This window comes from Pelobates fuscus, chromosome 8 (genome assembly GCF_036172605.1).
Source record: "Pelobates fuscus isolate aPelFus1 chromosome 8, aPelFus1.pri, whole genome shotgun sequence".
Classification (NCBI taxonomy): domain Eukaryota; kingdom Metazoa; phylum Chordata; class Amphibia; order Anura; family Pelobatidae; genus Pelobates; species Pelobates fuscus.
In genome coordinates, this window is record NC_086324.1 from 156,663,642 (window position 1) to 156,689,298 (window position 25,657).

The 25,657-nt window shown below is 40.3% G+C and overlaps 1 protein-coding gene across 1 annotated transcript; it reads right to left on the bottom strand.

Moving 5' to 3' along the window:
- Positions 1–17,158: 17,158 nt before the first annotated feature.
- MSRB1 (methionine sulfoxide reductase B1) lies at positions 17,159–24,219 on the bottom strand. The gene is made up of 4 exons (XM_063430484.1): positions 24,015–24,219; positions 21,301–21,443; positions 20,241–20,355; positions 17,159–17,859 (listed from the first exon to the last, which is right to left on the bottom strand). The coding sequence occupies exons 1-4, from the start codon at positions 24,067–24,069 to the stop codon at positions 17,831–17,833; spliced, it is 342 nt and encodes a 113-aa protein (XP_063286554.1). The 5' UTR covers positions 24,070–24,219; the 3' UTR covers positions 17,159–17,830.
- Between the last annotated feature and the right edge of the window lie 1,438 nt (positions 24,220–25,657).

Below are 25,657 nucleotides of genomic sequence, written 5' to 3' on the forward strand. Positions count from 1 at the left end.
CTGTCAGCACAGACAGTCCCCCTGCAGGCAGAGACTAGGACACCTATTGTGACCATGTGGTCGCCCTGTTGGGCGATCACATGGCCACAGGGGTCCTAAACCGCCATGGGGAGACTGTCTGGGTTGCAGGCAGTCTCCCCACACCGGGAGCACCGCCGATCGCCGCCGGGGGAACGACGGCGATCGGGTAAGTACATTTTAAATTTAGGACGGTTCAGGACCGTCGTCGGGCGGCAAGGGAAAAATGCCGATGACGGTCCTGAACCGTCTAGCGTCCTCAAGGGGTTAATCAACTAAAACCAACTTACTGACACAAAAAAATCCATATCTACAAGAGAAGACATAGCAGCCAAATAACAGAGAGGGAAGATTAGCTTTTACACCAAGTAACATTTTAGGCTTATTAACTTATAGTGCTGGAATAAATATTTAGGTGATCTCAGCCAATCCAATACTTTCCATAGGAACGGTAGGCTATTGCACATGGGCAGCAAAACGCTGCACTGCACCAATCAGCATCTCCTTATGGAGATTAATTAAATCAATGTATCTCTATTGGGACGTTCAACATTCAGGAAGCACCACTAGTAGCCATCTGAGTGACAGCCAGTAGAGGTGTTCCTAGGCAGCAATGTAAACATTGCATTTTCTCTGGCAGCCTACATACCCACGTCAGAATTAATACCTAAGGCCTAATAACTCATTTTCAATCTATACTTACAGGGTTAAAAACAGTTTTAAGGAAATCACCACTTTGACGGCGCATTGTGTCTGACCTGTCTCCTGTCTCCTGGACGCCATGTGCGTGAGGCGCCCAGGCTTGTAGAAAATGAACACTGTAGAATATTGTTGGAATATTGTGTTGAGACTTTAGTTTTATGAAGACTCCGAGCAACATAACTAATAGGTAGGGGTTCTGATGCCATGAGTGCCCTCCCCCCCCCCCCCCCCCCCCGCCACTACTTCCTATAGGGATCCCAACATTTTTATGCAGGGTCTTCAATTAGCTCTCATTAGCCATTCAGCCTGCTGAGTGGCTGAGAGCATGAGCTAGTCACTGATGAGTTAAGCCGTGACAGCACAGATAGACAATTACAGCTTTCCATATATATATATGTTGTTTAGAATCTCTTATCCTTACTCACACAGTGATAGAGGATTATTTAAGGCTGGCAAAGCAATTTACAATTTGAAAAAACAGTTGGGGACTTACTTTTTAGTCATCCATGCTCTACCCTGATATAACAATCTCTGTGATAACGTTACAGGGGTTTTATTAACTAAATTATTATTATTATTTCCATTATTTATAAAGCACCAACATGTTTGTATCTGTATGTGTGTCAGTGTATGTATCTCTATGTCTGTGTATTTGTATGTCAGTGTGTATCTGTATGCGCCAGAGTGTGTGTCAGTGTGTGTATCTCTATGTGTGTCAGGATGCGTATCTTTGTGTGTCAGTGTGTGTATCAGTATGTGTATCTGTCTGTGTGTGTGTATCTGTATATTTATCTCTATGTGTGTCAGTGTGTGTATCTTTGTGTGTCAGTGTGTGTATCAGTATGTGTATCTGTCTGTGTGTGTCAGTGTGTGTATCTGCACTGTGAGAAACAGCGGCCAAGGAGGAAAAGGGAAGCATTGGGCAGAGGAGAAGTAAAGAGAGACAGGGGCATGCAAGAAGCAGGGAGAGCCGTGGGCAGAGGAGCAGCAGGGAAAGTCTAGGGCAGAGAAAAGGGGGAGATGGGGCAGAGAAAAAAAAATTTATAAATTTTAAATAACAGCAATTCTATTAATTGCAAACATTTCTCTAATATGAGGGAAAAGGGTTGGAAACCACTGCTGTAGAGGATAAATACCGAACTGTAGTGAATTCAAAATGAAATTGCTATATTTAGGCAACTGCAACATATTTCGCTATAGTCTTCCTTTGGCTATTTTACACCAGACTTTTTATAACACGAACGCTTAAAGAAATCGGCAGTCGTTTAAACTAATCCCAAATTATGCTGCCTAAACCTGTCAGCAATTATATTTTCAAGAGTTTCTCCCCCTCTCCGTGCGTCTGTCTGGACTAAAAGTTCACGTTCTCACAGGTTGTCACTGCCTGACAGAGGTAATAATGATGTCATGTGTCTAAGGGTAATGGCCATGCCTTTTAACCATCTCTTTGTGGAACATGATGGCGAGGCAACGAAAAATTATTAAAACGCAAAGAAAATGGTAATTCAACAGAATGTCTACAAAACTGCTTTAACTTCTTGTTGCTAAACAGGCTTATAGACCATGAGTGGAAAATGTTTCAGGTATGAGATGAGCCTTATTTATCAAACATGGAATAACTCACTTTACCAATATAACCTGTTAAATAAAGGTGGTGAAGCCTAGTTCCCGGGTGTCCCTGTACCCCTAGTTATCAGATTTACACCTGGCTTGGTGCAGAAACATGTAAGCCACACATAATTAAACATTGACAGCGCTTCCAGCTGTCAAGGGTGAAGTAGAACAGACTCCTATGTACCTCCCAAGTGTCCCTACTTCAGGGAGACAGTCCCTATTTTGGATCCAAATCCATCTGTCCCTCTTTTCTATCCTAAAGTCCCTCTTTTCTAGGAGCTCCATATTGTTGGTGTGTCTGAGTGTATATCAGAGCTCCACAGCAATAATACTCCCAGTAATGTGTCTGAGTGTATAACAGAGCTTCACAGCAATAATACTCTCAGTAATGTGTCTGAGTGTATAACAGAGCTTCACAGCAATAATACTCTCAGTAATGTGTCTGAGTGTATAACAGAGCCCACAGCAATAATCCCAGTAATGTGTCTGAGTGTATAACAGAGCCCCACAGCAATATTACTCCCAGTAATGTGTCTGAGTGTATAACAGAGCTCCATGGCCATAATACTCCCAGTAATGTGACTGAGTGTATAACAGAGCTCCACAGCAATAATACTCCCAGTAATGTGTCTGATTGTATAACAGAGCCCCACAGTAATAATACTCCCAGTAACGTGACTGAGTGTATAACAGAGCCCCACAGCAATAATACTCCCAGTAATGTGTCTGAGTGTATAACAGAGATCCACAGCAATAATACTCCCAGTAATGTGTCTCAGTGTATAACAGAGCTCCACAGAAATAATACTCCCAGTAATATGTCTGAGTGTATAACAGAGCTCCACAGCAATAATACTCCCAGTAATGTGTCTGAGTATAACAGAGCCCCACAGCAATAATACTCCCAGTAATGTGTCTGAGTGTATAACAGAGCTCCACAGCAATAATACTCCCAGTAATGTGTCTGAGTGTATAACAGAGCTCCACAGCAATAATACTCCCAGTAATGTGTCTGAGTGTATAACAGAGCCCCACAGCAATAATACTCCCAGTAATATGTCTGAGTGTATAACATAGCTCCGCAGTAATAATACTCCCAGTAATGTGTCTGAGTATAACAGAGCCCCACAGCAATAATACTCCCAGTAATATGTCTGAGTGTATAACAGAGCTCCACAGCAATAATACTCCCAGTAATGTGTCTGAGTGTATACCAGAGCTCCACAGCAATAATACTCCCAGTAATGTGTCTGATTGTATAACAGAGCCCCACGGCAATAATACTCCCAGTAATGTGTCTGAGTGTATAACAGAGCCCCACAGCAATAATACTCCCAGTAATGTGTCTGAGTGTATAACAGAGATCCACAGCAATAATACTCCCAGTAATGTGTCTCAGTGTATAACAGAGCTCCACAGAAATAATACTCCCAGTAATATGTCTGAGTGTATAACAGAGCTCCACAGCAATAATACTCCCAGTAATGTGTCTGAGTATAACAGAGCCCCACAGCAATAATACTCCCAGTAATGTGTCTGAGTGTATAACAGAGCCCCACAGCAATAATACTCCCAGTAATGTGTCTGAGTGTATAACCGAGCTCCACAGCCATAATACTCCCAGTAATGTGTCTGAGTGTATAACCGAGCTCCACAGCAATAATACTCCCAGTAATGTGTCTGAGTGTATAACAGAGCTCCACAGCAATAATACTCCCAGTAATGTGTCTGAGTGTATAACAGAGCTCCACAGCAATAATACTCCCAGTAATGTGTCTGAGTGTATAACAGAGCCCCACAGCAATAATACTCCCAGTAATATGTCTGAGTGTATAACATAGCTCCGCAGTAATAATACTCCCAGTAATGTGTCTGAGTATAACAGAGCCCCACAGCAATAATACTCCCAGTAATATGTCTAAGTGTATAACAGAGCTCCACAGCAATAATACTCCCAGTAATGTGTCTGAGTGTATACCAGAGCTCCACAGCAATAATACTCCCAGTAATGTGTCTGAGTATAACAGAGCCCCACAGCAATAATACTCCCAGTAATGTGTCTGAGTGTATAACCGAGCTCCACAGCAATAATACTCCCAGTAATGTGTCTGAGTGTATAACAGAGCTCCACAGCAATAATACTCCCAGTAATGTGTCTGAGTGTATAACAGAGCCCCACAGCCATACTACTCCCAGTAATGTGTCTGAGTGTATAACAGAGCCCCACAGCAATAATACTCCCAGTAATGTGTCTGAGTGTATAACAGAACCCCACAGCCATAATACTCCCAGTAATGTGTCTGAGTGTATAACAGAGCCCCACAGCAATAATACTCCCAGTAATATGTCTGAGTATAACAGAGCCCCACAGCAATAATACTCCCAGTAATATGTCTGAGTGTATAACATAGCTCCGCAGTAATAATACTCCCAGTAATGTGTCTGAGTATAACAGAGCCCCACAGCAATAATACTCCCAGTAATATGTCTGAGTGTATAACAGAGCTCCACAGCAATAATACTCCCAGTAATGTGTCTGAGTGTATAACAGAGCTCCACAGCAATAATACTCCCAGTAATGTGTCTGAGTGTATAACAGAGCTCCACAGCAATAATACTCCCAGCAATGTGTCTGAGTGTATAACAGAGCCCCACAGCAATAATACTCCCAGTAATGTGTCTGAGTGTATAACAGAGCCCCACAGCCATAATACTCCCAGTAATGTGTTTGAGTGTATAACAGAGCCCCACAGCAATAATACTCCCAGTAATATGTCTGAGTGTATAACATAGCTCCGCAGTAATAATACTCCCAGTAATGTGTCTGAGTATAACAGAGCCCCACAGCAATAATACTCCCAGTAATATGTCTGAGTGTATAACAGAGATCCACAGCAATAATACTCCCAGTAATGTGTCTGAGTGTATACCAGAGCTCCACAGCAATAATACTCCCAGTAATGTGTCTGAGTATAACAGAGCCCCACAGCAATAATACTCCCAGTAATGTGTCTGAGTGTATAACAGAGCTCCACAGCAATAATACTCCCAGTAATGTGTATTTAAATGTGTTTAGATATCAGTCTGTGTAAATAAGATACATTGTATAATAAACTATACCCAGAGAGTTCCTACAGTAGAACTGAATGGAAGTCGAGGAATGGGCAGTTAGAGTTGACTCTCAGCTCATCAAGATACAAGTTCAGGATGCATAGCAGCGTTTACTATACTTTGTAATAAAGATGTGTGGTTTTAGTCAGGCAGATAGATTTAATAGAAATTGCTATATATACACAATCATACTGTTTGGATATAACTGGCATTGAAGGTTTTTGCCATTCCAAAAATACCTGCAGATTATTTTCAAATACCCATCATCTGGGCCGTTTTATTTCTTAAACTATTTTATATTCATAGAATTTCCATTTGACATTCTACAACTTTTGTGAACTTCCCATCTCAAAACAGTGTTTTATGTATATTATACACATACGTTTTACATCCTCCTAAAGCTCTTCATTGGGAGGAATAACGGGGAATAAAACAAAACAAAGAAACGTATTTTATAATGTTACATAATATTGAGGTATGTTACTTTCCTATATAAAAGCACCAGTTAAGAGGTTAAAAATAAAAAAAAGGAAAATGTGTTAATTTTCAAGAACAGGTTATATAAACTGATCTTTGCAAAAATGAAATCGCACTCACCTACCCCACAGCAAATTGTTTATTCTTTAGTGTTTTTGGCCTTATATTTAGCATCACTTTTTTAAATCCAAGATACCCAGCTAATAGATTGTGAGATCGTTTCAATCTGCAGATTCTCGTTGGTCACGGCCCTTCACCAGCATAGGGGGCGCATCTCACCATTTGTTTCTGTCTTGGTTGAAAGTAGCCATAATTCTCTTTAAACGAAAAAAACAAATACACTGTGCATTAAATATAAATTAACTCTACTTATACAATGTCTATAAACATATTGGTGATATGTGGTCAAGATCTCCTTGCATCCATCAAATGCCAAGATGTTCTGCAATTTAAGGCTTTTAACACTGAGAAGGGACCCGTGACAGATCTGTGCAAACAATAGACCTTGGCTAACACATTTAGAGGAGAAAAGGTGAGTGTATTGTTTAAAGAAATACATAGTGAAAAACGTGTTTAATCTAATACTTTTGCACCCTCTAGTGTCATCTCAAGACATTGCAGCTACAAAACTTTAAACCTACTCTTTTCCTATCACCCAAAATAATACATTTGTAGTAGGAGCTAAATCAGCTAAGAAAACTAATATCTTTATTCAGAGTGTTGCGTTTTAGAGAACGTCAAGGTACCATAACAACGTAATTTAAATGAAGTTGTTATGGTACCAGGAGGAGCTTGGTGACGGCTTTCCTTTAAGGGATAAACTGTTCACGAATGAGTTAACCCCAAAGTCTACTCTCCAGAACCATTTAGCTCTGCCCTTGTCCTTCCGCTGCTCTCAGATTCTTTAAATAGGAAGCCCTGGACTGCCACAGACAGGGGTGTCACAGATTGGCTAAGAGTGTCAGCTTACATTCTAAGCCAGTCAGTAGTTCCCCATTCAAAACGGCTTGAGAAATATAAGGAAAAGAAGAAGTTGAGAGACTGAAACAACTCAATTTGTACACGAACCTATGAAAGACACCCCCCTGCATAAACTTTTAAAATAAGATATAATAAATAGTACATAGGCTGAAAAGAGACGTGTCCATTAAGCTCAGCCTTCTTCACATCTGTTTTTTTTTGCTGTTGATCCAAAAGAAGGCAAAAAAAAAAAAAAACCTGTTTGAAACACTTCCAAAACTAGGAACAAACTGGAATCGGAACCGAACTCTACGACAACTATGCTACGTATGATTAAGGCACACACACAGACACACACAAGACAAACGTTTCTCATTTTGTTTATATAATGATCACCTATATGGCTCTTATACAATGGCAAGTTTCAGAATACAAGTACCTGACTCTACCTGTGTTGCTCACTAGAGGGGGCTGAGAGAACGCATGCTCTTGCGCAACCTATGCTCAAAGAGCTTCTACTACTAACTTCCACAGCATTGTCATCAGCCACCATATGATTGTTAACTGTACAGAGTTCACTTTGTTACCGCTTTGTTACTGTTATATTGTAACCGTTGATTAGACCTGTTGCACTGGACGGCTCACCGTCATACTACGCTTTTCCATCTGAGCTAAGCCTCTGCGTAGGCATACACAGTCATATTGTCATAAATGTAAAGTACTTGACTATACGCACTGTTCACAAAAATAAAAACCATTTAAAACAAAACTAGGAACAAATTCATTTTTGGCCCCAGAATGGCAGTTAGATTTATCCTTGAATCAAGAAGCGATTACCCCACAATTTAATAATTATATCTTTGAATATAATGTTTTTGCAAGTATACATCCAGCTGCTGAATAAATATTTGTACAGACTCTGATAAATCCACTTATTCAGGCAGAGAATTCCACATCCTTATTGTTCTTACTGTAAAAAAAAAAAAAATCTTTCATTTGCCTTAGACTAAATCTCCTTTCTTCCAGTCTAAACTCACGACCTTGTGCCCCATGCATAGTCCTGTTTGTACATAGATTTCTAAACAATGGTTTGTGTTGCTTCCTTTTATTAATTTTGTAGCCTGTCTCTGCACTTTTTCTAGTGCCATAATATCCTTCTTTAGAACAGGTGCCCAAAATTGTATCCCGAGAATTAAGGCCCCTTTTATACATGGCAATACCTTACTGGCCTTAGCCACTGCTCATTCACATTGCACATTGTTGCCTAGTTTGTTGTCTATAACAATTCCCAAATCCTTCTCGTGTAAAACAAGAAGACAGCTAAACAAGCAAATATGTGATTAGATACATTTTATAAATTACATTTGAGGGCTTAAAATTTATAGTCATATGCTGGTAGCCCAGATTGGCAAGTTACTCACCACTGCATGCCATGAACTTCTCATGGGTGAATTTCTACTTGCCAGGGCAAAATATTCACTCACCAATGGCTAGGGGAAGTTTTAATAGCCATGATAGTCTATTATTGTTTGAGTCTGTGGTAATGCATACCTGTGTGTGTGTTTGTGGAACGTATGATGAGGAATTTGCAGCTATTTGATCTGTCACAAGTCTCCATGAATTCTGATGGAAGCCCTCCTCATAACCATACACTATTCTGCTAGAATGCAGCCTTACATCTTTGAGTCATTCAGGCTCCTGCACCGCTCAGGTGGGGGGAACAGAATTTAGTCTCCCTGAGTGATACAGATTTACTAGACCCCAGAAAGATACTAGCCACCACCAAGTAAAGATCAGCACTGATTGGGAAGCAATGGATTACCTAGGGCAGGCACAGGCAACCTTCGGCACTGCAGATGTTTTGGACTACACCTCCCATGATGCTTTGCCAGCATTATGTGTGTAAGAGCATTATGGGGGATGTAGTCCACAACATCTGGAGTGCCAAAGGTTGCCTATCCCTGACCTAGGGTATGGCAGGTATGGTAAATGCCCTGGGCGCCACTTGAAGCGGGCTCCACTGGGAAGTTTTTTTAAATCATATTGCCCAATGCCCAGTTCCGGCAGTTTTCTTAATTCTTTTAGCCCTGCCACAGGCAAGTGGCATGGCTGCCTCGGTGAGGTGGATCACAGCTGGTAGCGTGAGGTTTGCACTTCCAATCCAGTACTATCGTGTGAGTCAGGTTGCAGTTGCCGGATGTTCCCAGTTTGCACTCTGTTTCGATGACTACTGAAGCCTCCATGTGCCAGTGATATAAATGCAGTGCACTAGGAGAGGTACAGGACAATACACTTGAGGTATCCGGCAGATTAAATTGGAGGGTTATAGAGCAATGGACTGGAGGCAATTATACATTTAAAGCTGGATGTAAACACTGAGGTAAATATATCTCCGCGCAAGCAATATTTTTCTGAATATATGCTGCAAACCTCACGCTGCCCTGGTGGACCATAAGACACTCAGGACCCCACTAAACCACCAGGCAGAGTTAACCCCTGCTGGACAGCAGTGGAAATGACCCCCTTCCCATTGGATCACCAGGTATCATAACCCTCCTTCTTTAAAGAAAGCCATGTTGGAGGGGGATAGACAGATCACCACCATACATATTATATACAGCCATCACATACAGCCAGCAAACACACATCACATACAGCTGGCATTTCTGAGCTGATTTAAGGCTAACGTCATCTAAGATGGATGTCAGATGTTTGGACAGGGGCACAATTTCAGTGATTACCATAGGGACTATTTTCAGTAGATAAACCTCTGAGGGGACGGTAAGGTGCTTTACTGAAAGTTTCATTTTTCATTGCTTTGCTTGTTTTCCAGGTAGAGACAAAACCAAATACAGATAACGGGGAATGTGATGGAGCAGGTTTACATTTCAATCTACACCGAGGCACAAACACAGCAGCTATGGCTACGACTGCAGCATTTTACTTCCTTTCTACGAATTCTACATTCTGTCAGGCAGAGCTTCAACGTGCTACCTGGCAAGAACTGAAAGTCTTTAATAATGGCCACAATTCAGCTATTAAATACAGTCATTATAATCCATGAATTCGTTTTACACCTGAAACACAGGTATTTTACATTCTGCTGGGCAGTAATAACAATCCCTGCTTTACAGAGTAAAGAATTTCTCAACCTGGCCATATTACAAAATGGTGCATTTATTGCCGCACTCGATGACTTCATAAAAATACTGGGGGCAAGTTTACCCCTCTCTATTCTACGACTGCTTTTTATTAAATCACAGCCTCTAATGTCTCATTAAAACATGCAAATATGAAAAGGTTCTCTTCCCAGGAACCTTTTATAAACAGACAGCCACTCCTTTAAACAAAGCAGTGACTACCTTCAAACTAAGAATGGGTTATGTCAGTGGTGATACATGAAGTGACACATTAACACTTGTCATTTTCTGGTCACATTAGTCTCATGCCAAATACGCCAAACAATGCAGATTACACAGGATGATAAATATCTGCCAATTCCCTCAGTTACTATGCTTTATGTAAGCACGCTGCTAACGAGTGCTACCATTGTCAGCGAGATGTACCGACAACACAAATGCAATATATGCTACATTTAAATAGCTTCGCCATATAACAGGAGAGGCAACGCAAACAGACTAGTGAGCTACCTATAATAGTGGAGATCGAAAAGTAGCCACATTCTTTTAATGGGCTTAAAGTTTCCTTGTCGAGTGTTGACAACCTTTAGAATATAAAACCTTATAAAATCTTAGCTTTGCTCCAAGTGTAAAGAAATACATCATATGGGGCTTGGCATGTTTTGCATAGGGGAGGAAATAACCTGAGAACTTACCTGGGGTAAGTAATTTGTGTTAAAGCTGAAATGAAGCTAGACGTGTGTGACGTTTATTATTTCATACATTTATATATAAAGTCTCACACAATGTTAAACACTTTCGCTGCCCAGCAAGTTAGCTGTACGTGATGTCACACAGGACTAGCCACGAAACACTGGATTTTAGCAAATGAAATCTAAACATAAAAATTGAGACTAATATATTCAAACTGACTATAGTGGAGTAATTTTTCTAAATTCAAAATTTCAGCCTCAACTTTGTCATTTGGATTTTGTTCGGTCAAGTTTGGTGTTCAGTGAATATTCATATGAACATTTAGGAATTTAAAATAAATTAAAAACCTGAGGCCAATATAATTGGGGGAGACGGTGGGAAGGGCGGTAATCCAACATCGAAGTCAGTCATTTTCTGTTTGGGTCTTTTAGCCCATCGGGGAATGCACTCAGAGGCATTTAACAAAAATCTAATTCATATCGCCAGTATGAAAGTGAAACATCTGTATTAGCAACAGGTCAGGTGAGCATGGTGCTAGGGCACAGGTACCTCATAGACTTTGTTTTTCTTTTTTATTCTTTATTTTTCCATCTTGGCGGACAAAGTGACACAACATTGGCTTACTGGCGTACGCAGAAGCCATCGGGTAAATCAGGTATATGTACATCTTCACAAAATAACAAGGGTAGTCTGTGACAGTGCCTTTCATATGTTAGTGCCATCGTTGTCCCTGTCCGTCAAGGAGTTTTTCATTTTCTTTTTATCAACAAGGTTAAACTTTAACGTAATCAACAGGTTTGATATTCTATTTCATTCATTATGTTACCTTTAGCTTCATGTCTGTGTGCCTGTTTTGTAACTTGGTTTGCATATTGTATGTAATCTATATGAACCGTGTGTCCTACCCATACGTGTAGACTTCGTGTGCCGTGCGTATTGAGGTTGCATTCGTTGGCCTGGGCCCTAATGCTATTTAGGCATGTCGTTATGGTTTGATCTAGACTGTCTCTGAGACTTCCCCGTCAAATATTCGTATTTTCCTATCGGTGTGTGCCGATGTTGGCATACGGATCTTGGTGTGGTTAGTTTGGGTCAAGGCCCCTTCCCAGGTCCCTGATTCGTTGCGACTCTGGGTCAGTCAGGGTCCGTCTAGATTGCTAGGGTGTATGGGTAGTATCTTCGCGCCCCCTAGTCCCTGTGATCAAGGGGTGGTGGGCCATCGAAGGAAAAGAAGGAAAGAGATGAAGAAAGAGAGAGAGGATGGGATAAAGGGGGGGGTATATGCGACGGTTCAGTGCGGCTTGCAGTGGTTCTGTGTGCTCGTTATTTCCAGGGGGGGCTTGTTAGGATGTAGCTGTGCCAGGGTTCCCACGTTTTATCGAATTTAGGTGTGACTTTGTTTTTCTGAAATGGTTTTAATTAAAAATATATATTACTTTGAATGGGGAAAGGGGGGAAGAAGACATGTTCTTGCAGCACAATGACACCAAAACCACTACAATTGTTAGTGTTGTAGTTATGGTGCCCTGACTGCTTCTTTAAGCCGGTTAAAGGAAACTGCAATCGTAAAAAGGAAATTTCTTCAGAATTAAAATCCCTATTGCGCAAGTGCAGAAAGCACCTTTAGTAGCATTGACACATTAATCACAATTGTGTGAAATTATTTCCTTTTCCTGAACTGACTGTTACAAAACACTGGCTCTTAAAGTCAACCTGTCACCACTGAAGATGCTTCGTCACTGAGTTTGCCGTCATGGCTTGGTTCTTTCAATCTTAATACTTTTTCCCAACCCGTTAGCTCGATGGCCATAGCAGGAAGCGGGTGTATATTGGATACAATTAGCAATACGGGCATTGACAATCTAGAAACAAATCAGATCGCCCCTTTGTAGCATAAAAGAAATAGAATTCTTCTTCACAGCTGGATCTCACGTTGCGTTTTCCCCTAATTTTAGATGAACAGCAGGAACGTGTTAAAGGATTAATTGCACAGACGTTTTCCCCCTCCTATTTAATTCCGATTATGAGAGAGAGGGAGTGTGGGCCTAGGAGCATGTCTCCATTCTGACAGTATTTAACAGAACTCTGTCTTAATGCAGTTTTTAGAAGATGTATTAACAAAAAGTTGAAGGATATTCTAATCTTTCTCCAGGTGATCAGGTGTCACAGTCCGTGACTATTTACCGTCCGTAAGCAGATAATGCTGAGGGCATTCTGGGAGCACCTACAGTATGAAAGGTACCAGACACGGATTTATTAAGTGAACTATGAAACTAGACCCCCATGTAAAGTGGTGAGGCAGCTTTTCCTAAACACACACAAAAAAAGTCAAACTATAAATGAAAAACACAATTAAAAGAAGTTAAAGGGAGTCTCTAGGCACCATAAAAACTTCATCAGAATGATGTTAAGGTGCCTGGAGGTCTGGCAGTGGCCTATTAAACTGTTCATGAATGGTTTAACCCCAAAGTCTCTCTCCAGCGTTTAGTTCTGCCGCTGCTCTACCACTTCTGAGATTCTTCAACCAGGAAGCCTCTAACAGGGGCGCCACTGATTGGTTGAGAGCGTCAACTTCTCTCGAGTCTTAAAACGGCTTGAGAGATGTATTTTCGCCCTCAAATCATTTTTGTGAATGAAGAACTGTTGAATGGTTTAGAGCTGGCATAGGTAACCTTCGGCACTGCAGATGTTTTGGACTACACCTACCATGATGCTTTGCCAGCATTATGGGGAATGTAGTCCACAACATCTGGAGTGCCGAAGGTTGTCTATCCCTGGTTTAGAGCAGTAGCCGACGTCTCAGCCAATTAGTATAAGGCTTCCTGGTTGACATATCTCAGAGGTGATAAGACAGAGACAGAGCTGGACGGCACTGGATAAAATACTTTGTGATTAAACAAGGAGAAATTTAACACCTAAAGGTTAGCTGGTGCCAAATACCTCCTGGCACCATAACAACTTCATTCTTTTTTTTAAATCAGCATCTCCTACCCAGTAGTGTCAGTAGCAGGCAGACCACTGACAAGGAAGAGTCTTCAACAGGAAAGTCTCATTCTGGTTTATGGAGTCCGCTTTCCTACGAATCCTGCCCCCACTGAGGCAGATGGGATAAGTAGTTCATCCCCCAGATGGAATCCCACACATCACAAAGGATGAGTGAAACTGGTCTGTGCAATGATCAGTATCTCGGTCTATGTACGGTTCTCCACTCTCTAGAAGGCAGACAGAGCTAGGTTATGAGCACACAGGAACATCTTGACATATTTGCTTGATTAGTTTGACCAAGTTAGGGAATACCCCACTCCTGTACTCACCCCCTCCGCTCAACATTTTCCAGCCAAAATGGTGTTTGATTGAACGCTGGCCGCTCCGTCAAGCCAATTTTAGATAAGTCCCGCCTCCGGAATTCACACTGATGATGCGGACATGCGTGCGCCATCACGTCATTAACACATGCACATTTTGGCTTCACATTAAAATTCTGACCAATCCTTTCCCTCCTAGTACTATTTAAACGCTAAATCTTTTCTATAGTTTCCGTTTTGGTAAAATCCGAGAGCGCGTATCCTTTTGTTATTTCATTGAGCTGAAGTGGTCTGGGTGCCTATAGTGGTGCTTTTATTAAATTTGTTTTACTTAAGTTTTGCATTTTATAATGCAGCGCCCGCTCCCCTTCCTTTTCTATAAATTTAGGTTAATCTCTGCACAGTCAACTTTGCAATCACGAAAAATTCAAAATACATAAAGTTACCATGTACTCTGTTATTCTTAGAGAAATGTGTGTGTTCATTAAACCAAGAACTGAGAAATAGACAAAAACATTGGAAGCTTTAGGCAAGAAGAGACTTGCATGGTGAATGAAATGAATTATAGGATTTCTTATATTGAAATACATAGTTGTCAAACTGTGAAGAAATCCCTCTTTGTGTTCGGTATTTCTCCCCTTTTCATTCGGTAGATGTAACTACCGAACAGAGACCACCCCCCCGGCTCGTTAACTTCAAAGTATGCTTCAATTTAACCCTCTACCTGTGCGGCCGTCGTTCGTATTGCTGAACACCACAAGGCTGAGAAAACGGCGGCCATCTTTTTTGTGCGAACAAAGGCAGCGGGACTTGGTCGTCGAGTGTCTGGAACTAAAATCGGACACTCGACTTCCCGAACACCGGTCCCAACATACGAACGCTGGATCTTAATTTCCCGAACAGCTACAAGAGCGCTGTTCGGTACTTTTGTTCAAGAGCCAAGGGAAACCGTTCGTGGAATTATTCTGTTTTTGCCACTTTACGAAATGGATCGGCAAAACTACCCAAACCCGTGGAACTGTTTTGGGCAGCAACCTCACGGTTAGCCGGTCACAAAAGACTTCCATACTTTTTGAGAACCCCTGAACCGATCTGGGTGAAATTGGAATATGATGGTCACCCAGATCGGGGCTATCAGGGGACATATTTGTGGGGATACCATATGCATAAAGAGGTGTTCTAAATATTGGGTAAAACTTTTTTTTTCTGCCTGGAGATAATTAAGTTATTACTTTATCAGACTTGGTTATCTCCGGGACTAGGGGAGGGAATTGTATGTTTGTGCTGGGAGCGTTTTATGTTTTCCTTGTTAATGATTTGATGTACCTTGTCCCTCCCTGGGGGATATCTCCCCTTGCATGGGGACTTGCATAAAAGCCAGTGTGTGATAATTAAAAGTCAGTTCTGTTGCACCCTTCTTCTAAACTCCGGCTGATGTTTGAGTATTCGTATGCTTTATTAAGGGAATCATCTTGTAAAGCTATTGCATTCGTATGGATTTTGTTTATTTCATCTGCCGAACGGAGAGTTCTAATCACTGATGCTCTGGCCGTTCGGAAGGAAACTACCGAATGAGGATTGGATATACTAGGTTTCCTTACACAAACCTTAACTAGTTTAGTTTAAACAGCAATCCTTTTAATGATCTGCTATAAAACGGATCTTTTACAGGGTTAAAGATTACATGTCTAGAAAGCAGCAATAAGAACTGGAAAGATTTTCATAAAATCAATTTGTGCTTTATTAGAGATTAAAAAAAAAAAAAAAAAATGACATTAAAACACATGACATTAAAACACGAGAAGCAATGAGAGTCATGTTTTGTGATTACTACAATTAATTCCTGCAAAGGGCACCAAACCATTAAGTTCCTGAAATGTTTAAGAGTGGCAGAATACAACTGAAATCAGACACCTCTACAGTTACCTTCATTTAATATCAGTGTCAAAACCCACCATGGCAGATTAAACTTCCCATGAGAATTGTCTAAATAATGGAGTATTTCTAGAGTTGGAATCACTGACGGCAAAAGAACATTCTAATTATCCGTTTATTTTCATAACCTTTAAATGTTCTGCATTCTCTGCATGGCTGTTCTGGCACGGACTGGCATTGAATGCAAATGTCCCACTTCCTCTTGGGAGTTACCTGTGAAAGAGGAAGCTATGAATCCACCTCACACCCTGGAAAACGGACAATGCAGATTGCCTAATAATGTAACTAAAGTTAGTTTCTATCCATCTCAAACCAGTAAATGTTTCAAAATAAGAGGTAGAACCTTTTTCCTAATACAGGATATGGACACATTTTGTGTCACATCAAACCTTTCCTCCTTTGATTTACCACTTCACCTGCCCCTATGGACAAGCCTCCACCGACGTCCTTCCACACAAATTCTATCATATATGTAAAGAGGTTTATACACAGCCTTTCCAGCCACACTAGTTTAACGGTCTTTGTACATTCTTGGACTTGAAAGAGTTTCAAGGAGATATCCTACAATCACGTTAACAGGAAGTGAGGTAGCAATGAGATCAAGCTAACTAGATGGTACAGGTGATCGGAAGGAGAATACGAAGGAATATAAAAAGACAAAAATGAACTGGATAGTTTGGTTTTAACCAATTAAGTACCAATATAATCTATTGTATCCCCTGTATAAATTGCGTCCTCTGATTTGCAAAAATAATGTAATAAAATATATTATCACTCCTAAAAGTTATTACTTTTGGCAAATATAAAATTAATTTTGCAGAAAAAAAAAATATTTTTTATAAATCTGTAGATGGGTTGAAAGTGGAGCTGATATATATCCCAGATAATAGCCAAATTTTTCAAAACCTTGCTTACACCAAGCTATATCCTCTACCTTGTCTAAATGGCTTTAACTTTTTATATTTATATTATATATACACACACATACATATATATCTATATCTAGAGATATATATATATATATATATATATATATATAGATATAGATATATATGTATGTGTGTATATATATATATATATATATATATATATATATATATATATATATATATATATATATATATATATATATATATATATATATATATATATATATGTGTGTGTGTATATATAATATAAATATAAAAAGTTAAAGCCATTTAGACAAGGTAGAGGATATAGCTTGGTGTAAGCAATGTTTTGAAAAATCTGGCTATTAAAGTACCATAGTATGTGGCAGAATATTTGCACTCATAACAGGCCAACCATTTAACACATCCAGAACACAGTTGCCTATAACAGCATGGTACGCTAAAGCATAGTGCCTTTAATATAGTCACTATCTTTCAACTGGCTGCATCATCTCATAAGAACAAACAAATCATAAGATCACACAGTCAACAGAAAGATATTGATGGAGGAGACTTTGAGATGTTATATTGTTCTAAACCGTTTTAGGACAGATCAGTTACAGACGGTGGGACCTTTCCCCATAGTTTCAACGGTTTACCGAGATAAGAAATGTTGAGTTCAATTGCACCGAACCATCAGAAAAAGGTCACTTTAAATGAAAGTCAATTTGGTCCTCGGGTGTATGTCCAAGGAGTTGCAACCATTTGTGAAGATACCAAGGGGAGGTGGATACAATTGTGCGGATTAATTTCAGTCAGATTATAAAGTGTGGGTGTTACAGTATCAGCAGATTTCCCAAAACCACATTGCAGTCCAATGCGTATTCCTCGTTACCCCAGACGTCCAGGAAGGGTTTATCATAAGGCAAGTCATTCAGCATCAGAAAACAAAGAGGATTCAGGAGATCCTTACATTCTTTCCTCTTTATTCCTTCACTTGCCCATCGACTTTGTCTGCGTCACAAGAAGTAAAAATACATGTATTAACATTCCAGGAAAGTTTAGTTCTGTTTAGAACAATCATGGGTGCTAGGGAAGGTCAAGTCTACTTCGGGAGGATTTCATGTGAATTTGATCCCCATGATATGCCACATTCATAAAAAGTACAGATTCAGGAACAGCACACACATAAACAAACATACAGTTTTAAAAGTTACAAGGCTACTTAAATATCACCTTTATGCAAACAAATATGGGGATTCCATTCAACCATATGGCCACATCAAGGGACACTATAGTCACCAGAACAACTACAGCTTAAAGTAGTTGCTCTGGTGAGTATAGTCCGTCCCTGCAGGCTTTTTTCTGTAAACAATGCCTTTTTAGAGAAAAGGCAGTGTTTACATTTCTCCCTAGGGACACCTCCAGCGGCAGTCACTCAGATGGCAACTAGAGGTGCTTCCTGGGTCATTCAATGCATCTCTATAAGGTGATACTGATCAGTGCAGCATTTTACCGCAAATGCGCCATAGCCTCCCAATGCTATCGTTTGATGATCTCAGGCAAGGAAGCAAAGCAGACACAACGAGACCGGCATGACACTGGAATGAAAGGTGTGTAAAACACATTTTTTACCTAAGCAGAGAGGGAGCGCCGAACCCTAAACTGTATTTTACAACTACAGACATGTATTCCTGACACTATTGTTCCTTTAGGCCCACCACAGTACTCCAATACTGGTGGGCCCTACACTTATCTTAACATGGGAGACACATTAAATAGTGCTAAATGAACTAATGTGTATTTAAAGGATCACTATAGGGTCAGGAACACAAACATGTATTCCTGACCCTAGTGTTAACACCACCATTTATCCCCCCTGGGCCCCTCATGCCTCCATAAATATATCAAAATCTTACAGTATTCAAGACAGAAGCTGTAACTCTGCATGCTGTTAGACTAAAAAGAAACAAGCAGCCTGCTGACATCAGCAGAAGTGGTAGCCTGATCCACTCACAGTGCTTCCCTATAGGATTGGCTGAGACTAATAAGGCGGCAGATCAGGGGCAGAGCCAGCATGATTCAAACACAGCCCTGGCCAATCAGCATCTCCTCATAGAGATGAATTGAATCAATGAATCTCTATGCGGAAAGTTCAGTGTCTGCATGCAGAGGGAGAAGATACTGAATGTTTGGATGCATTTTAGGCAGCCATGACCCAAGAAGGATCTCTAACAGCCACTGAGGAGTTATCACTAGGCTGTAATGTAAACACTGCATTTTCTCTGAAAAGACAGTGTTTACAGCAAAAAGCCTGAAGGTAATGATTCTACTCACCAGAACAAATTCAATAAGCTGTAGTTGCTCTGGTGACTAGTGTCCCTTTAATTAATCTGTTCTAAGATATATTTAACTTCAATCTGGCACTATAGTCACCTGAACAACTACAGCTTAATGTATTTGTTCAGGTGAGATCTATAGCTCCCTGCAGGCAATCTAATGTAAACACTGTATTTTCAGAGAAAATTCAGTGTTTACACATTGATTGATAGGAATACCTCCAGTGGCCGTCACCTTCTCTCTCCAGCCTGTCAGCAGAGGAGGGGGGGGGCGCGCAAAGACCGCGAGCCGAGCTGTCAGCTCAGCTCGCGGCCGCACACACCGCGCACATGCGCGGTAGTGCGCTCAGGACTTCAGAGAGCGGCATGAATGTATGTGCGCCGAAGCCAAATGGAAGCGTCTGATTGCTCCCTGCTCGCGCCCGCCTATTTCGTCATTTTGACGAAATAGGGGGCGCGGCTTCACGAGGCTCCCGGCGCTGGAACCAGGTGAGTAAAAACTGCTGCCTGGAGAGTCCCTTTAAGCTACGATCAGATAAATTTGTATCTCGGAACAGAAAGTGTTTGCAAGCAAGCACATTTTCTTTGACCGAAGTGTATGCATTTTCAGCATTTTATGGACTTGCAACTGAATTCGAAGAAATGCTGATTTAAGATACCACAGAATTGGTCTAAAGTTCACAATTAGGAACAAATTCCACCTCATCCACTATACACTGCAAGATTAACCTTCAACTGTCCTAGACAGGTTTACACACAGCTTGGTCCATTCACTAGGCACTGAATCGTAGAGAACTAAAAAAAGCAAGTTGCTAAATTTAAGTCTGAAAGGCTGATCTGCACAAATTCCTCCAACTCAGCTGTACTCACTTGGCTATTTTACTTTTTAGTCTGAATTTTTGTAGTTCTGTTTTTCACTTCACTGCTATGTGCTGTTTAATGAATAATCCCCATCAATGTCACGGAGTTCAGACAAAGCCATAAAAACAGGAAAAAACTTGAAGATAGTTCAAGAACACAACGGATCAATTTAGATTAAATATAGGCAGGTCTTACCTTTCGGGACAAATTTCAATGAGCTACTGAATATTCAGAAACGAGATTGACCCTTCTTTGGCCCATCATTTAAGAACTCATGCCCCAATCCATTTCCACATTTTCCACAGGAGATCTGTGAAGACAGAGGATCGTTACACAGTGACTGCAATCACAGAAATGTCTGAGTAGGCCAACTCTAGCGGTAGAGCACCCCTCCTCTATTCAGTGTTTGATACAATTTGTTTGGTGCCATCCATCACAGTAATTATCAGGGCTTGGTAAATACAGAGTGTTGAGTCAAAAGATTTCTCATTTGAAGGATGGCACCTAAAAATCTATGGACACTGAAAGGAGCTGTAAAGCACCATTATTGTTCGATGAAAATAAAATTCTCTCCAGCGGCGCACGCTGCTGGTTCACGTCTTTAAATACGCACCCAGATGAGCATCCGCATTTAAATGACGCGTTTGCTGGATCGACTCCAGTGCGTTCGAACGGCATTGTGGGTCCTGCAATTACGTTATTTTGCAGCCCACACACCAAAACAGCTCAGCTGATAATAAACATCCCACGTCTATAAATGCTCCCCTGTCCCAGTCATAGTTGCCTTGTTGTGGCTTTAGTTAGCTCAGTAGCACATTCTTACATTTCTCTGCTTCTTTGGCATTTGACTTTTGTCTTTGATTAACATTTATCCTGACCTCTGTACTCCTTTGACTCTGCCTGTCTCTGTTTACCCAGTTTTCTCCCATCCTTGAGCTTGGCTATTACTCTGACTGTTCTCCTTTAGCCTGGCCATTCTAAGGATTGGTATATGAATTGTCTTTTCCTTGTTGTGTCCTGAGTTTGTGTGTTTTCATTCCTACCCCTATCCTGACAGGCTAGGTTTGCTTTGTTGGGTGAAGTGCTATTCCCTACACATTATTTTTAGGACACTTCTCTAGTTGGCAAAGAGCTCCTCAAACAGCCATCCACATGAAAGGTTAAGGGTAAACTTTAACTCCATTAATATCCATTTAAGATGTAGTAGCCAAGTCTTTTGGTGACCCACAGCAGAAGATATTTCCGGAGGCCTTACCTTAAAAGCATTGGGCCGTTCTTTGTACTTTGATAGACTGTTATCATGGATGGTCTCTGTGAAAGCCGGCCAAGGAGAGGAATGCTCGAATTTAGAACGGCTGGAGAACAGCTCAAAGCCACACTGGACACATGCGTATACTCCTAGAAGGGCAAAAACAAAACTCATTTTTCAGTCACATGTCATCTATGTATATGCACAGATCACTACTCAAAGCCATCATTCTAAAGCAGATTGTATCCAGCCTATTAAAGATTAGGAGTCCTAGATTTATATATTACCCGGTTCTGTAGAAAAACAGACATTGCTAAAGCCGGACCTGTTGGTGGCCCACGAGTCTCTATTTTAGACCTATTCTGAGTACAGGATGCCTTTTTACACACATTTAATACTATTTTTTTGTTCACAAACTTTATCAACAAGTCCAGAAAGTCACATTTCAAAACTAATCACAGAATAAGCTCTAGTCCCATCAGTTACTGGTGAACATAGCTCTGACAAGGTTTGTGAACTATTGCATTTCCCATGATGCTTAGTCAGCCTAAAGACTTAACAGACTTGTCATTGGTCCAAGTCTGCCACCACCACAATAATAATAATAATAATAATAGAGTTCAGAGTTACAGTAAAATAAGACATATCCCATTACAAACTGTACCAAATATAACTTGTGATAGCAGAATAAGGGAAGGCGGATCATAAGTTATTAAGACATTCACTATATTTAGAGAAGTTATACAACTAAATATTGTTGTATAACTCCCCCCCCTCCTCCTTCTTCCATTAGCCAGTTATGGAGAATGTGTTTTTATTTATTTTATAGATTATGGAGTAAGTTCTGCTTGTTGGTCTAATAACATTACATTTTACTTCTCGTTCGGGAAATGTTAACAGATCCTGTGAAGTCATTTAGAAGCAGTTATGAAACAGGTTACACAACATGCTATAGACCGTGCATAAAGGGTTATTACAACACAGGGGGAGCTTTTAGTGCAAGCTACACATTAAACTGCAGGACCATTTATTGAAAGAAAAAAAAAATAATAATAATTGAAAAATGTGTGTAATTAGTTGCTTTGGATCATTTTCCAGATTATTTGTATGTCCCAGAGATCTGTAAACAAAGCCATGTTCTTGTATTGACAAACACAATGCAATATATTCACTCCTGTAACATTAAGTACCACATTATCAGATAGTGTACCATGTGTTATCCATCTTGATAGACCCCATTGAAGACCCAAGGCTTGAACCCCTTAAGGACACATGACATGTGTGACATGTCATGATTCCCTTTTATCCCAGAAGTTTGGTCCTTAAGGGCTTAAAGGGACAGGCCAGACTCCTGTTTTCAGATATACCACCAACAAAAAATACATAATTAAAAGCACACGTTTGTTTTTGTTTGTAAAGTTTTTAATTTTTCCTTTGTCTTCTAAACAAAATGCCATAAGATGTGTAAAATCAGTAGCCTCTGAATTTTGTGTTCTATTTATTTATTTTTTTAAAACAAGATATTTGTGACTAATGATTTCATTAGAGATATATATTTATTAAAAAGTGATTTGATTTTTTATTTTGGGCAGTGGAGCATCCCTTTAATAGTTAAACTTGGCCTTCACACGGGATATTGCAAATTGCCTAAGCAATAGTTTGGCACAGGTAACATTTGAGTTGTTATTTTTTCTTAAAAAGGTATACCGGGCTATAAGGTCCACATTGTGAACTCCGATATCAAAGAAGCCCAATGCAAAATCATTTATTACACACTAGGAACAGGACATACTGGCATCCAAATATAAAAACATACGTCAAACATCTGGGACAAATGCCAAAAAAAAGAAGATTTTAACATAGTGAACCCAGGATTATTCCTCGAGAGGCATTGGCTGGTAGACATTGCAGGGATTGCAGGTATCAAAATATATATTTAACCCCTTAAGGACCAAACTTCTGGAATAAAAGGGAATCATGACATGTCACACATGTCATGTGTCCTTAAGGGGTTAATAACCTATCCTCCAACCCCCCACAGACCCACAATAATTCTCCCCTATACACACACACACACCTCTGCCCTCCACATGCACACATTGTATCAGACACACACACAGACACAATGCACCCCACACACACTACATCCTTCACAAACACAATGCACCCCGTACACAAACTGCACCCCTCTCTCTCACACACACACACATTACGCCCCCCAACTCCAGCATGCTGAAAGTGAAATTCGAACATTAAAAATGCTTAGAAAAGCACAAGTGGGAGACAAACATCATCACTAAAGTCTAAGCAGTCAGGGATTGAAAGCAAAAGCAGGTTTTAGACCAAAGTTAGCCAATTTGAAGAAGACTTTTGTCTCATAACCAACTAGTATGGCTCTACAGATATATCCTACAGTCAGTGTATGTCATTTAGAAACGACAGAACTATCAAAGTTAAAAAGAAACATTGTATCAATTCCCACGATTACACCACTTCCACTTTGCAGGAAAAAAGAAAAAGAAAAAACAAATATTTTTTTTTTTTTTTTTTTTTAAAGAAACAAATCAATAAGCTTTCAGGAAAAAGACCAAACAATGACACCCCAGGGTGCTGGATGGACGACCACTCACATCAGGCTCTAAGGATAATAGGAGTTAAAGTGCACAGCAGTAAGAGTGGCAGACTTGCCATTGTTAATAAGTGGTCATTTAGATTATTACCAGGCTGGAAGTGGTCTTTATAAACCTCCCCACCGAAAAAGGAGCAGAAAGACATGGTGCAGGCGGCAGCAGCAATGTGACTTCACTGTACACCAGCCTCCAGCAGACTGACTGCCCAGAGCTCTGACAGCTACACCTGGCAGGCAAGGCACAGAGTTCTAAGCCGGAGAGCCATAAACACACACTGTATATGAACCTGCTCCATTGCATGAGTTATTATATTGCAATGCTACCTACAGGATATTCCCCACACACAGTGCCTTGGCCTTACTGGCCAGCCCTCACATTTCTGGCTGCAGTTAAGAAATCACATGTTTAAAACGAATCAAGAGGCATTTAGGCTCTAGTGTTTAAAACAAGTAGGCGGTCGGATATGACGCCACCCCTACAAACCGTGTCGTGTGATGGCGGCCATCTTGGTTGAGGAACTGTGTTCCCTGATTTGTTAGTACTTTAATGGCTTAATTAAAATGCTCATCTTTCGTTTTTTTTTAAATCAATATACAATCAGTTTTGTGCAGTTAACAAATAGCCTACGTCTGCATGTCATTTTGTACAGTTTCTTTCATAAATAAAAACATTGCATCATGTTTTCCCCTGTTATACAACTTAGTGAATGAGGTCAGCTGAGTGCAGTCCATGTGCAGCACTGTGTGCAAACTCAGCATTAGTTTTTTTTGTTTATTATATAGTTTTGTTTTCTGATTAAATCTGCTCCTCTTGTGTACTTTGAAATGGCAGGTATATCTATTTTAAAACTTACTGGACTGAATAAATCATATTCTACCAACTGGTTAATGTACATAAATGTATTTTGCCAGTAAATGGGTATCTATACATTTGTATTATGTTTCTGAATTTATCCAGGGTGGGAGTCAGCCAGTCTTCTCACTGGTGCCATGTAGTTGCCCATCTAGGCCTGAAGGCTACCTGTGCATAGGATGGCTAGCTGGACCTTATAGGTATAATGAATTGACACTATTTAGTATACCCATTTAGATTCAGCCACCCCTTCTGTAGAGAGCTTTATACAGATCCTTTCTTCTGTTGAGTAGTTAGTTATATTGCTCACAATGGTAGAGTCATACGCTAGCATGGTTCCGTCCTGATGCCAAGCATGTCATTGCGTCAGGGGTGGGGTACATGGGGTTACGTTGGCAGAGTCCAACAGTTGTTCAGTAATTTACTTAATAAGCTTTTGCAGTGGTTTCATTCATGTGTTTTCATGAATTGCCCTCTTCAAATCCCACTAACCCTTTCTAGCAGTATACATTGAGCATCCCCTTGCTGAATTGGGGAAAAAAAAACAAGAGGTTCCCATTGAGTTTATTCAATAAACTACAAAATTGTAGCCATAAATATGACACTGTCCGGCTCAACTATAATCACAGCTTAACTATTGTAACCTAAAGTTTGCAATTCAAATTTTACTTTATTACAAATTACTCCATACAAGAGTATCTTTTTATTCTTTTTGCTGTTTATTTATGAATGCTATGTAATATATTTTACATATAATGCTTAAAAAAAACAGGAGGAACTCCAAAATAGAAGGTCACTTTAAAATTGCATTTGAGAGAGGTTTATCGTTACAGTCAATTAAGAATTGATGAATAGACTCTTTTGGATCAGACCTTGTCAAT